The sequence below is a fragment of the Pterocles gutturalis genome, unplaced genomic scaffold, assembly GCF_000699245.1.
Source record: "Pterocles gutturalis isolate BGI_N339 unplaced genomic scaffold, ASM69924v1 scaffold14449, whole genome shotgun sequence".
Lineage (NCBI taxonomy): Eukaryota > Metazoa > Chordata > Aves > Pterocliformes > Pteroclidae > Pterocles > Pterocles gutturalis.
Window position 1 is genome coordinate 26037 of NW_010135954.1, and position 15110 is coordinate 41146.

At 34.9% G+C, this 15110-nt stretch overlaps 1 protein-coding gene across 1 annotated transcript in view; it reads left to right on the forward strand.

The window, feature by feature from the left end:
- The first annotated feature begins 2147 nt into the window (after positions 1–2147).
- Positions 2148–15110, forward strand: part of ZZZ3 (zinc finger, ZZ-type containing 3) — a 33710-nt gene continuing 20747 nt past the window's right edge. Inside the window, exon 1 of the mRNA XM_010082118.1 lies at positions 2148–3658. Coding sequence (XP_010080420.1) covers positions 2148–3658 — 1511 coding nt within the window. The remainder of the gene's footprint in view (positions 3659–15110) is intronic.

The window sequence follows — 15110 nt, forward strand, 5'->3', positions numbered from 1 at the left end:
CACTCTTCAGAAGGTATTGAGCTTGTGTGTAAAAGGGGAGAATATACAGGCAAGTTTATCCATGTGGAAAATAGGTAAAAACAACCATTAGGGACCACACATAGATACATGGGTTTTTTTCTCTTAACTACTGATGTTTTGCCCATTTGCTGTTTGTTATCTATATTTTCTCTTAAGATAGAGTTCATTGGACATCTCACACTTTGTCTTGCATCCTTACTTTTGAATGGACAGAATGGAAGTTACTATGATAGCAGTTCTTTACCTGTACCTCCAGGAATACAAACAATGCACCTTTCCAGGCATCATGTAAGGCAGCGGGAATAGCCAACAAGGAAGAGGGTTGTAGCAGCACAAATATATACAACGCAGTTTTGAGAACATTTTAAACTTCCACGTTGTAATTGCCTTTTCTTTGTTACACAGAATGATGTGCTGTGTTATACAGTTGTATCTAGAGCTATACCAAGCAGTACTTTTAGGATACATTACTTTTAAGAAATACTACTTGCATTATGACTACCTAAACAGACAATATAGTAGTTACGGTTAATTGTCAAACAGAATTGTATTGCTTAAGAGATGTACTGGTCTTGTCCTGTTCTCTTTTTTCTGCTCTAGGACCATCTGACACCTAAACAGTAGATTTGTGAGAATTTATGCTCTTTTTGTTTTCCCTCACCTTTGCTGAAGGTGAAAAACACTTGTTGAAACAATTTTCCTCCAATTGTCATTTTCAGCCTTTCTAAATAGCATGTAAAAGGTGTGATTCCATATTTAAAATTTTAAATTTTCACATCATATATCAGTTGAACAGGAATTTGGGTAGATGGAAAAGGGAAGGTATGGCATTATGTACAAATTATTATTTTTTTATTGTTATTATTATCATCATGGATATTATAAGAGGTTTGTGGTGATAAGCTGTTTGACATGTTGAATTTTTAAAGATGAAATTAAGAGAAGGATAAGACTGAACTGTTTTCTATTAAAAATGTTATTTTGAGATTGGCCAAGTTGAGTACTCCTACTTTTCACCCTGAAATCTGAAATACAGACACTCTCAAACTGGATGTTTTAAGCTCAGCTTTGAGTCTGAATTTGCTTAAATCTGATGTAGGTAATGATTCATCTCACCAACTGCATGAAAAGTTTAAAAATGAAGAAGGCTTGGGAAACAGCCTTCTAGTAGCTCAGAGGAGATTACTGAGAAAATAGAGCTAGGCTTTTTGTTGACATGAATGATGCAAAAATAGGGGAAGGCCCAACCTGGTTATAAGAAAAAATATTTTCACTGTAAGGACAATTAAACACTGGAACAAGTTGCCCAGAGAAGTTGTGGAATATCTGTACTTGGCGGTTTTCAAGACCCAGCTGGATAATGTCCTGTGTAGCTAAATCAGAATTTAGTCTTGATGTTCTTTTGAGCAGAAGGTTGGACTAGATTGCCTCCCAACGTCCCTTCCAACTTCAATGATTTTATGATTCTAATCAGGCATTTTGTTTAAGTTCATTTTTACTATTAAAGACTGTAATTATTTTTTACTAGTGTGATTTTTTTTTTCTAATGCCCCATTAAATTAAAATTGCAGTTGTGTTTTGTTATTTATGGGTGATTTGGTTTTGTTTTAAGCAACAAATGAGCAAACAAATACGATTTTAATGGTTTCCTTCTTAGTATGTGACGCCATGTAATTGGAAACTGTGGAGTATTAAGAATGTGATTTGGTACCTCTTAGTTGACCAGACAAATAATACCAATACATTTTGTCATATGTACAATACACAAAAATAGTGTACTTATTAACTGGAGACTAAATTCCAGCCTTACATAGGGCATAAATATGAACAACATTCACACACAAAAACTAAAGTCAGAACATCCACAAATACCAAGTCAGCTACTTTGTAGCTTAGGTGGAAAACTTTTTTAATGTCCTGATGTATCGGCACAGAAAGAAGTGGTATTAATACATTGCATAGGCATATTCAGTTTTACATTACATACATTTGTGACAATATATTCTTCAGATTTGCTATGTCTGTAGGTGTATTTTAAGTTATTTTTTGACTGTTTTGTTTACATTTTTTTGAAGGTTTCCCAATGAGTGGATCATGATGAACATACTTTAGGGACTTGCCGTAGTATGGCTGCTTCTCGATCTACTCGTGTTACAAGATCTACAGTGGGTTTAAATGGTTTGGATGAAAACTTTTGTGGTAGAACATTAAGAAACCGTAGTATTGCTCATCCAGAGGAAGTTTCACCCCATCCTCAAATACGATCGAGGTCACCAAAGAAGAGGCCAGAGTCTGTGCAAACTCAGAAGGGAAGTAACGGTGGGAGAACTACTGATTTAAAACAACAGAGTGCTCGGGAATCATGGGTGAGCCCTAGAAAGAGAGGGCTGTCTACTTCAGAAAAAGATAATGTTGATAAACAAACTGTGGAAAATTGTGAAAAAAAACAAGCAGAACCTGTTTCACCAGTTTTGAAAAGAATTAAGCGCTGTCTGCGTTCAGAGGCACCCAACAATTCAGAAGAAGACTTGCCTGCTAAAACAGAGAAGGAGTCATTGGAGCATAATAGCTTAGTGTCGGACAATGATGCAGTCTCCACAGGGACTAAGCGAGCTTGTCGATGTCTTATATTGGATGATTGTGACAAAAGGGAAGTTAAAAAGGTGAATGTGTGTACAGAAGGATTTAATAATTCTGCAATAGTTGATGAGATTTCAGGCTATCAGACTGTCAATGGAGTTGGTGAGAGAGACTCAAATTCTCTTAACTGTGATGACTGTCAGCTTGATGGGAACACAAAGCAAAACAGTGCTGGTTCCTGTATGCCCAAGGACAAAACAGTAGCAGAAAATGGAAACTCATTTGCCCATTCATCGTTGTTGCTTAATAGCAGCAAGGAGGACAGTGTTGTAGACCATTATGTGCCTTGCACAAACTCCCAAGAACAGGTAAAGTTAGAGGACCACAAAATAATAAGTGACTGCTTGCCTGAGGAGCGTGCTAATCAGGCAGATGAGCCAGCTACAGGGTCCTTTTCTGAAATCCAGTCATCTTTGTTAAGGGATTCGGAGGAGGAGGTAGATGTGGTAGGAGATAGTAGTGCCTCTAAGGAACAGTGTGCTGAAAACACCAATAGCAACCCGAAAACTCATCATGACAGTGCATCAATCTCAGGTGAACCTGAACCACATTCTTCAGTGCTGGACTCTGTTTCAGCTCAAATGACATCTATGTTGGAACTTCAAGAACACAGATATACATTGAGAACTTCACCACGAAGGGCTGCCCCTGCCAGAAGCAGCCCTACTAAAAATGACTCTCCTTGTAGAGAAAACGGACAGGTTGAGGAAAATAATCTTAGTCCCACTGAAAATAATGCACCTGTAGGTATTAATAATATCAATGGATCTCCCAAAAAGCCTGAAGAAATTAAACAGAATGAAAAAGAGAGAAATTGTAATACAGGAGATCATGGGAGTGATGGACTAAGAAAGCCCCTTTCTGAGGCTAGGCTTGTTGCTGGATTTGTACCGTCTGCCAAAGAGAGTGCGAACATCCACACTGCAGAGGATGATGAGGAAGAGCCTGATGTGTATTACTTTGAATCAGATCATGTGGCATTGAAACACAACAAAGAGTATGTGTAACTATGGTAACCATGAATTCTGCTTTTGTTTCTTACCAAAAAATATAAATTAATACGTATTTAAAGTACTTTCACAAAAATTTTAAGTGCTTTACAATTTTCATACTCTTCAGTCTTCATTTTTCTTACTTGTTTCTACCCCAAGCAAAATTAAACTCTATTTAATATGCAGTATGGTACAGCAATGTGGTTTATACGCTTGTAGCATTATGAATTCTTTAGATAGAAATTGTTGTGGGTTTTTTTTGTTTGGATTTTTTTTTTTTTAGCACATCTGTTATCTCTTTGCTCTAAAAAAAAAATGTCTGGAAACAAAACCAAAGGAATTATAACCCTTAAGTAAAGATCAGTTATTTATCAGTGTATCCAGCAGGCACAGCACATACAGCTTATGAAATTATCATTCTGTTGTATGTAGAATTTAAGGTTAGATGCCTATTTTCAGAGTGTCATGGGAAAGATCATTGTTGTGTTAAGGAAGATAAATTGATCAAATGCAGTGATTTGATAACTTTATCCAGAGTAAATTATGTCTACATTGCTGTTGATATTCATTAAATGTAAATATATACATGTTCTAATTATTATTAGAAAAGAGCACTAACTTGGTTTTATATTTATCATCTGAATGTCTGAACGTAGAACTGTGGTAATCATACATTTGTGGTAACTGTGAAAGAGATTCTTGAAACAAAAGGGCAATTTTCTCAGTGAAGAAAGTTTATGTGGATAAAATTTGTCTTCAAATGATAAATTAGGCCACAGTTTTTATTACACAGTCTTTGTAAGGCTGTTTTGACTTCTGTGTTTTGCTGTTCAGTAGATGTTCTGCATTTTGTTGTGAGTACTGAAAGGCCACGTGCAGATGAACCTCAGTTTGCTTCATATGAAGAGTTAAACCACTGCTAGTAGTTTCTGTAAATAATCACAGCACAATTATTGTGAATATGAGGCACAAGACACGGATGATTGTTTAATCAAATAGAAATTTGAGTTTTTTGGTATTAGAGTTGCATTACTTTTATAATGAAATTTTGTTCAGTTTTGGATATGAATAAATTATTTTAATCAGAGAAAATTGTGAATTAGAGCATGGTTCAGACAAGCTATGATTTCAAAATAATGATCAAATACCTACAGTTTCAGCAATCAACCCAAAGTGTATCGACACTTTTCCTGGTAGATAGAGAGACTTCTGGTTCCTAAATTATAAATGGGAAAAATGGACTGTTTTTTGACCATTTTTGGATGTTCTTGTATCTGTATGTAGGATGACTTTACTGCTTATGTTAGTACAAAGATACATGAATAATGTGTGGGGTTTTTTTTGGTATTTATTAGAAAAAGAATTATAAAGGTCATATCAGATTTTTAGATGTAGCCTCAATTTTTACTTTCAAATGAAACGTCTGAAAAGCAGTTTTTAAAAATCAAAATCTGAACTTGAATGTAAATGCTGTAAAAATATTCTTTCTATTCTTACAATTAAACACAGATCTAAATTGTTCCTAAAAAAATTTCAGGAACGTGCCCTAGTGTTAGCTTTTGAATATACACGGTTGCTCTGAAGATATGACTAGTTGTTCAGATTGCCAGCCTGTTTGTAAGAGCTTGTTGGGGAGCTTTTGAAATTGCAACTAGGACTTACTAGTTTGCTGCTAGTTTGCTCCTGAATGCAGAATTCCAAGAGAAATTGCTGATATTTATCTGGTCTTATATTTTACTGATCTTTGGTGGCAACAAAAGTCAAAGCTAGAATTCTCTTCTGGATCAAGAAAGAAAAAATTCTGCTTTTCAGAAGGGAAGCATGCTACTGAAGGTAGTGTTAGCTGGAATTTTTTTTTCCCTTTAAAGAAATGTTGATATAATTGGAAAATTATGGGCAGTCTGTTGTTGTTTGTATTTGCAAGAAAATAAATCTAGTATTCTGATGGTTCCTCATGGTAATAGGATCCTTCTAAAGAGCTTAAGTCTGTAGTTTGATATTTGAATGCAGTTGTCCTTAATCTGTGACTTTGTAGTTCAAGAGTTAATCAAATACAGGGTACTACATCCTTTTTTCAAATTTTAAAAATACCAAAGTTGATTAGAGGATACTCCTAATTCACCAGTTGCAGTTCATAAATAGTGTCTTAATTATACCCTTGTTTAATCTCATTTGGCGCTTATTTTCTAAAATGTTAAGGTTAAAAAAAAAAAAAGGTTTTAGCAGGACTATTTTCCCTGATTAGTTAGATGCAAAGAATTCCAGGGTTCCCATGCTGTCAGGTGAAGGCTGTTTGCTTTGCCTGTGATATTTCTGGCTAAGCAAAGTGTGCTAGTCTTCTGTTTGTCAGATCTTCAAGTGGTACACAGCTTTGTTTTTCTGTCCTTCAACAATTCGTGATTATACTTGTCTTTATGGATTATTTTTTTCTCTGGTTTATATTTCTATTCTCTTTTAAAAGCAAATTCAGAGAGACGTTAGCATCATGGCTAGGTTGAGGAGGCAGATTTCTGCAAGAAGGAAGTAATAACATTCTTTGGATGTTCCACAGCGGAAAAAAAGCTGTATTCATCTGTGTTGTAGAAGCAATTTGATATGTCTGTAAACTTTCATTATTTCTTGTTATATTGCATAGCTTGATGACATGCTCATTCATACAAGTGATTTTCACTCTCCAAGAAATGATTGTAACATCGATAAAATATGAATATACCGAAACCTTCAACAGCTGTTCATAAGACTTGCTATAAGAAATACAACTAAATGTATATTGTGGTATTTTTATATGAGTTTTATTGCCTTTTGAATGTTGTCATGTTTCAACAACATTCTAATATTAATATTTTTGGGAAAACTGGATGATATAATAGGAAAAATAATCATCACGGAAAGCAAATTATGGAATATTAGTCCATGAAGTTATGGATGTTCCACAACCTCTTTAATAAAATCAATCCCTCCTACAAAGACAAATCTGAGATCTCTAAATGGAAATTTTATTGCAGCATAGACATTCATGAAGATAATAACAGACTGATCTAGGGGGTTGTATAATTGTATTGTTAATGTTATTTTTTCTGCTACTACACACACAATTTGAATTTTTATGTATTATCATGCCTCTCAGAAAAATATGGTTTGATGCGTATTTGAGAAATTTGCTTATATGTTCTAGCTCAGAAACCTTTGCATTTTCTCTTGAGATATTTTAATCAAAACTGAACTTGTTGATTTAAATCCTTTTACATTGCTTAATTCTATATTCTGTCTTAGTGGTTTGCATATGTCTTTCCTCAGGAGTTTCCCATATCTCTTTGCTGTATCTTTTTATAGTTTAATTCTTTCTTACACTGCAGTAGCTTAATTTTCTATCTTATACAATATTTTTTTCTCAGTACATTTTCCCCTTTGCCCAGTGTTTCGTTATTGCCCTTTTTTCCCCTCTCTGCTTACTCTCTTTGGAGATTTGCGAAGTTTGGCAGGTATTAGGTTGCACGAGGGAAAATTTTTGTTTAACACTTCACTCTGAATTCTAGATTAAAGTATAATTGAGGAATCGAGTTTTCATGTGCGTATAATGCATTATACAGTGTATTTCTAGGATCCTGTAAATTGTGATTAGCTTTATAGGGACCACTTAGGCCTGTAGGTAAGCCCACTGGAATATATGAATTATGCGTGAGCACTTGACTTTACTATTCAGTAAATAGATCTTATCATATATCTTTGCTTTGATTTTATACTTTATCGTATTTATAATTCTAATAGCTGCATTGATATTTAAACTGAAGACAAATTAAAATGAAATATTTTAATACCTCTCTGAAAACCCAGTCTTGTGAGTTCCTGCCTTCTATGGAATGGGTTGTATTGTTGCAGAGGCCTTGGAAAGACAGAGGACTATGTAAGATCATACAAATAGATTTAATATTTAATTGACAATTCACAGTCATACTGTTAATGTCTTTGGATGCACTTAACTTTTAATACTGTTTGAATTTGAGAAAGACAAGAAGCATCTGTGGCATTTCTGGTGGTACAGTTTTTGTATTTTATTCAGTCACAGATGTTTCTGCCTAATGAATCAGATGAAAACAGTTCTATAAACGTTCACCCTACTGCACTTGACTTGTTAGATAGGGTCTGGTGCACCTTGACATACCCACCGATTGTTTTGAGAACTGCCTTAAACAGAATCTTCTTAAAAGTGTAACTTTAACGTAATCCTGTAGCAGTCTTTTTCACTAGGGTGAACTTCTAATTTTACCTGCACCATGCTTTTTCCTTAACTGGATGACAAGTAGTACTAAAAACTAAACTACTTTTCATTAATATATCTTAAGATAAAATATCCATGTTTATCTTCATATATATTGGGCAAGAATAAAAATATTGCATCAGTTTTGTATTTTATCCCCATATATTCAGATACATGTATCAGAACCAAGGTCAGATTTATCACAGTATGGATTTAGTTTAATGTACAGATAAGGCAAATAATCTGACATCCCTTAGTGATGTCATGTAGCTATGAGTAGCTAATACTGTAGAATAAATTATCCTCCTATATTATTTTTAAGGACACCTTTATCTTTCTCTCATTTTCCTGTGAGACATACAGTTTTAGTCTGAGGAGACTTTGGTTGTTAGGTTGTTTCATTTTAAGGAATAAATGGAATTGTTATAAATCAAGTAAATCAAGTTACTTTTTGTAGTAGCAGTTTTAATCCATACTGGGGTCAAAGATGTTACGAGACAGCAACTATTTTGTAAACATGTAACCTCCCAGTACTTTATAGAATATATCATCAACATAGAAGAAGTGATGAAGTATACATTTTTACTGTTGAAGAATAACAGCAGTTAATAATTTTTAAAAGTGCATATATGCCATACATATTAGATTACAATGTGTTTTAATTCATCCTTTGTTTCATTCAAGAGTGGTGTGGCATACAGTGATATTTTTCTTAAACTACTTATTAATGTAAAACTTAAACATACGGAAAGCTGGCACTTTTTTCAGGGGGTAGTTTGTACTGTCTAGTACATTTGTCTGTGTTCTTAGCAAGTAACAAAATTGGATTGGCTTTAAGTTAAAATCTCATTTAGTGTAGAAGTTGAGTACTGCAACTACTTCATCTGCAAAATAGAAATATAACAGAAATCAATTAGAAAGTTCTAATATGAGTTTCTGATCAACTGCAGTTTGGTGTTGCAGCTAATTGTGTTACTAAAAAGTGATAGTGTAGTGGGCATATGACCACATTTATTAGTGAACTCCTTGTTATATTTTACACCAGCTTATAATAATAGGTATTTTGAGAACTGTTTACTGCCAGCATTATTATTTTATCATGTTTTATAAAATAATTTCTATAAATACTTATCAGTAGAAATAAGCTATAAGTGATGAAAGATTATTGTGGGACTAAAGATTAAAGTTTAGCTGATAGTATTTTTGTAATCATAGAATCATGATTTATAATTACATAAACTATTCAATAAATACTAAATAGTAGAGCTCTTAATTTGCAAGAGATAGTGCCTTGGGCATGTGCTGCATCTGCTTTTCTATCTCTAGTAATAGGCTTACTCTAGGAGCCATTAAATGTCAAGTACATTTGTCAAATTTGGTTTTTTTTTCTCTGAGCATCGTTATCTTGCTGTCAGCCACAGCACAATCCTGGTGAACAGCACTATCAAACACAGTGCAGTCCTCATTTAAATAATGCATCCTGTGGAAAGCAAAGCTTGATATCTTTTGGATTTGTCCCCTTTGCTCCTTGAATTCTCTTCCCTCCTGATTTGCTTGATACCTGCTTTTCTTTTTCTGCCTATGCTCTCACTTCCAAGAGTGCTGTGTTGCAGCATCTCGGGGGAGAGTGTGAGCTCTCCAGGGCAGAGCTACTTCCCTGCTGACTGGCTCTGTAGTGTGTGTGGATGTGTCTGCTGATGGATTGACCAGAGAATGTGAAGAGTAACAGTTGAATTCTCCTTGTCTTTCTCTTGCGGAGACAGTAATGGTCTCTCCCCCTCCCCAAACTGCGAGTTTTTTGAGAACGTACAGGAACTCAACTTGTCTTTCCAACTTCTTTGGTCAACATGGATCAAAAATCATGGAGGGGGAAAGGCACAAATTTTTAAAAAAATAAACACAAACTTACTGTTTTAATACAGAAAAAGTAGAAACTTATTTTCCTGCCTGTTCATTTGGAAATGCTTACCATTTCTAAGGATCCTCATTAGTAAATTAATCCAAAATGTAAAATGAAGTATTAGTAAATAATAGAAAGGGTTTTGAGGTGTAGGAAATATCAAATGAAAAACTATCAAATGCTGCAGGAAATTCACAGTCTGGATTTAATAAAAGAGAGGCAAAGCCTAGCAAAAATGAGGTAGTAGCGTATTTACCCCGCACAGCTGTGTGGAGAGGAAAGCTCTGTCTGTGCGTTTTTGACTGCACACACGAGGGACACTTAACAAAAGCAGAAGTGGTAAAGCATGATTATACCAGTTATACCGATGTAATATATGTCTGGTGGGACAAGGAATAAATAGTATTGACATAATTGCCTACTCGGTAAAGATATATAAGTGTTTCACTAAAATATTAGTAAGCATAATGATGCCACAAAGCAAACAAGAATGTAGTGACTGGCATGTGCTGTGAGAATGCAGATATCTTTACTCTTCAGTTTTAAGTAATCTGGCTTGAAATGATAACACTATTACCAGTCTTAGGTATTTGTTCTGGTCTTAAATTAAGTTTTGACAGCATCTCCATCATGAACTACAAAACTTGACTGGCAGTATCTTTTTAGAAAGGAATTGTATGAGCATTAGTGATTGTTTTAGTCCCAGCAATAAGTTCTAATCAGGATAGGTCTTTCTTTGGTACTGGAATGTACTCGTATGCTATTTTGAGAAGAGGAAAGATCCTTCTTTTTGGTTTCCTTTAAATTTTGTTCTTTGTAGGAACAGACAGCTAATTTTTCATCATTGCACATCTTTATTTTGCTTGGCATAGTTCAAGGTGATGATATGCTCTTGTTTTGTGTAACAGCCTTTGAAAGTTTTATGCTTCCTAAACCAAGGACCAACTGTGTTTGTCCATGGTTTATTATCATAGTAAATGCTAATAAAATATACCTTTTACTAATTTTCTTCTTTATTTCTAACTTCCTCTTCTTTACCCAAAAAGGTCTGAGTGAATAACTCTTTGTATTGCTGTTAGAACATTCAGCTTCCCATGATTGCATATAATGTTATTGTAATCCAATTATAGTCTTCAGATATTACTGTAACAGAGTACTTGAGAGAATATGTTAATTTGTTCCTACGGCAAGAATATACACCTGAATACTGGGGGAGTTTCTTCCTTGGGCTTTAGTGAAAACCTGCATAAACTAACATAGACCGAGTTGAAGGAGTTCAGTAATCAGTGTTGTCAACTTCCTCAGATTTTTTTGTTCAGAGGACTTCTGTACAGTTGGGTCAGTTTCACAGTAACATGAGTTGCTCCTTTTTTGTCTCTGGAAGCCCCTTCTGAATGGTTGCTTTCCCCAACATCTTTTTAGAGAAGAATGCCTAAGTGGAGATACTGGAGGAATCTGTGTGGCATTTTCTCTCAGTACGGGAATTGGGACCCTTCTCATTAGAGATGACAAGAAGGGAGGAGAAAGAGTTGGGAGTGTGCTGTCAGTCTTCCCTTCTGTGCCCCTTGTGAGGAAAGCAATTTTGCTGCCATTTCCTTCTGTCACTTCAAGCCTTGGAAATAGAGGAGTGACAGGTACCTGTATCTTCTTGCCTGCTAAATGTCACTGTCCTGCAGGCAAATACTATTGAAAGTGCCATTAAAGGAAAGTCAAAGGGCTATATTAAAATGTGTAAACTGGGGGAGGACTGAATGATGGTGTTTTAACCTTTCATGTTCCCAAGACTGAAACAAGTTACATGTTTGTTCAGAGGCACTCGGAGACATAATTGCTACCAAAAATTTTGAAAACTTGCTGGAAATGGGGATATTTGATAAAGTTGTTTCTGTAAGGCTAATACTAAATCCTGCTGAGTGTGGTGGACAGCTCTTGACAAGAATGAAGGAGTTAAGGATTTAGGAAAGAAAGGGACATCACAAGTTCATAAGGAATAAAATACTGTTCAGATGCTTGAAGTAACGAAGCCTTGGAGCTGTGAAAGTCAGAAGGAAGGTGACATTAGAGTGGAGTATGGCTCTTTTGCATCTAGGTAAAATTCTGCAGTAGGGTTTTCTGTTTTGGTTTAAGGTTTGTTGTTTGTTTTTAAAAAATGTTCTTTTAAAAAAGTGTGCTTTATTGGTAAATTCTATTTTGTTCTAAATAGGTGTGTATTACAGCCTGAGGCTGGCAGGCAGAAATTGTGGTTTTTGTTCTGTTACTGGCATGGCAGACTTAGAGAAGCCACTTAGTATATACTTCGGTTGTTTCATTTATAAAATGGAAATGCAGTTTAATTATTTACTTATCTCAGAAATCTTGTAAAAGGTCTGAAGTATGAATATTAAATATTGATAAAGTACAGTGAATTACAGTATGTGTGAGGAGGTTAAGCTTGAGTGGAAAACCATTTCATAATGAGTTGCAGAATTGGGTATAAGTAGATTACCTTGGTCATAGTATGTAAGCATTAGGAAAGTAAAAACCTACCATATGCTGCTTTCTTCAGGCAGAGATGCCTTTATAAGTCCTGACAGAAGTTCATAGATACCCTTATTGATTATGCCTTTCTCTGTTTCTGAAGGAAGATCAAAGAAGGGCCACTCTTCATCACTCTTCTGCTTCCCCATTGCTGTCATGTGTATTCTACAAGTCTAGCATTGAAAGCCAGCACTGTTCCCTAGTCAGTAATAGATTTTTTAAAAAATCTCAGATGCATGTCAGAATAATTTGCAAGAAACTACGGGGTCAAAATTGCTATATCGTGACATTGGCAAAGATTTCAGGCCAAGCTTAAAAGCTGGGAGCAGTATCTGATATTTCTGAACTGAAACAAACAAACCCCTAAACAAAACAAAACAGTCACGTCTTTGAAATGGGAAGATACTTTTTGATCTGAAGATTTCTCCAGGAAGCCAGCCTCTTACTACAGCTGCCTTGGCTTAACTTGGAAATTCCAAGTGCAACTACTGTTTCCCTTTTCCTACAGTAATCTGCAGTCTTATAATATAACATGTTTGATAACCAGTACTTTCTTAGCTTAGCATCTAATAAGGGATTCTTGGCCTGAATTGCTGTTTGTAGACCAAAATCCAGAGTGATAAATGACTAGGTAGAGAAGAGCAGGTTTTAATCTGTACTTTGCTGGACTGCCAGTAGATGGCAATAAAACAAAGACTTGTCTCAAATCCCTCATTACTGATAGGTACTGGTTTTGTGTCGCAGCTCTTGGAAATAAGAAAACAAGCTTGTTTTAAAATAGATTTTTTTCTACATATATTTTAGCCATGTTTTGTTATTAGAAATTTATACTCCTTCATTTAAAACAAATCCTACCTGCACAATAAATAATCACTATTTCTAATATAAAATTTAAATTGTGGCTTCTAATTTTACCTTCTAATTCCCCAAATTTATGTTACTGTACTTTTTATCACATTGTGAACTATATTTAGACAGCCATAGAGGTGCAGTTAGTTTTGGGAGTGGAAAGTGATGACCACCACTTGCACAGCAGTTTGTCAGTCAAGAAAGGATAAGTCACTTCTTTTTAATTAGGCATCAAAGTACACATCTTTGCAAGGTAGTAAGTGATGATTGTAACACAGGTATAATTGGCAAAGTCACTGTTTTTATTTCAAGTAATTTCTGTGAGCGTACAGACAGTAAATTACAGGGAACTCTGTATGCTAATTTTATTTTATAAACTACAAATCATTTCTTGCTACAACTCTCTATTGTTAATAAGTGTCACGTTTGTCATCTGCTAGCTTTATAAAACTATTTTATGTATTGTCACCTTTTTAAAAAGTACTGTATAGAGTTGCATTAGTGGCCTAACAATGATAAATATTTAAGTAATGAGAAAATTATCATTGCGATAACAATGCAAGTGTTTTAAATCCATATATGCTTCATGCTAAAAGGAAGTGATAAACATTTAGCTACGTGTCTCTAAGATTGTCTCAAATTTGAGGCAGTCAAAATTGCAGGAGTTATGTACATAAGTAAATGTGAGAATGTTCATTGTATCATTACTTCAGAGGTGATTATGTAAGGTTGAAAAAGATGAAATAAGGACTAAACTTTGAACCAGCAAGGACCTCCTTCCATTTATTTTCATTTGAGGGGAGAGTACAAGCAATACTGCTATTTCCAAGTCTGTAGCTTAAAAAGTGAGAAAATGCATTCTAGTTACGTTGGAATATTAGATAAGTCCAACAAATAGCGCGCAGTAGTGTTTTCGGATAACTCTTGCTAATTTCAAGTTCGTGTTTAAGTTTACTTTGGATGAAGATACTTCAGATGAAATTTCTTCCTTTTTATGGATAAGACGAATTGCAGAAAACTTCCTTGTGTTCTTAAATGTTTGAGCATTAAGACTTTGCAGGGGGCTTGTCTTTAGAGGAGGTTTGGCATTTTTGTGGTGTTTGGTGAATGTTACCAACAGTGGCTTTTATGTCTGCCCCTTACATTGTCCAACAGGACAAAACTGATGCTTCACACATATTTACTGCAATTTAACCGAAATGCTTCACTTATTAATTTTATTCCAACCACTAATTTGAATTAGCTACCAAAAAGTGAAAATCTTCATTTTGTAGTACCAGTTTCTCACATCACTCTTTCAGTAAAGGTTTAAAGTACAGAACCTTCTTCTCTTGAAGGGAGAAGAAACCTTTCAGAAACCACAGAGGGATTAGCCTCTGTGACTGAATGACTCTTACTGTGGTACTGAAATGAATTTATTTAAAAATGCTGAATGACCTGGCCCGTTGTACAGGCAAGTTTTAAGTAATTTAGTGTGAAAAATAAGACTAAATTTAAGAAACATACTATTCTTAAGGCAGATTGACGAATATATGTAGTGCTTTCTAAAGTTTGTTGTTAGTTCCTGATGCAAAGAAAATAAAATCTGTGATGTAACTCTGGGTACTTAGATCTGGAAACCTAAACTGTGTTGTAACAGGATGGAAAGAATAGGGGAAAACAAGAATTTTGAAAGTAGATCTCAGAAAACTGTATAAAAATGGAAATGGGTCTCATTAAGGTACTAGCGATGCTATTTTCAAGCTTTGTCACATACAAGAGAGGAGGATGCTGTGTCCCTAATCACTATTAGAACAAGGTTCGTGGAAATGAAGAGTGTAATAACTAATTGCTTATGGCAGGACTTCCAGAAATATGGCCCTGCTATGTGATAATTTTATGGAGCAATCCAAAAGAGTGGAGTAGTTATCACTGCAGCAGAACAACTGAATCA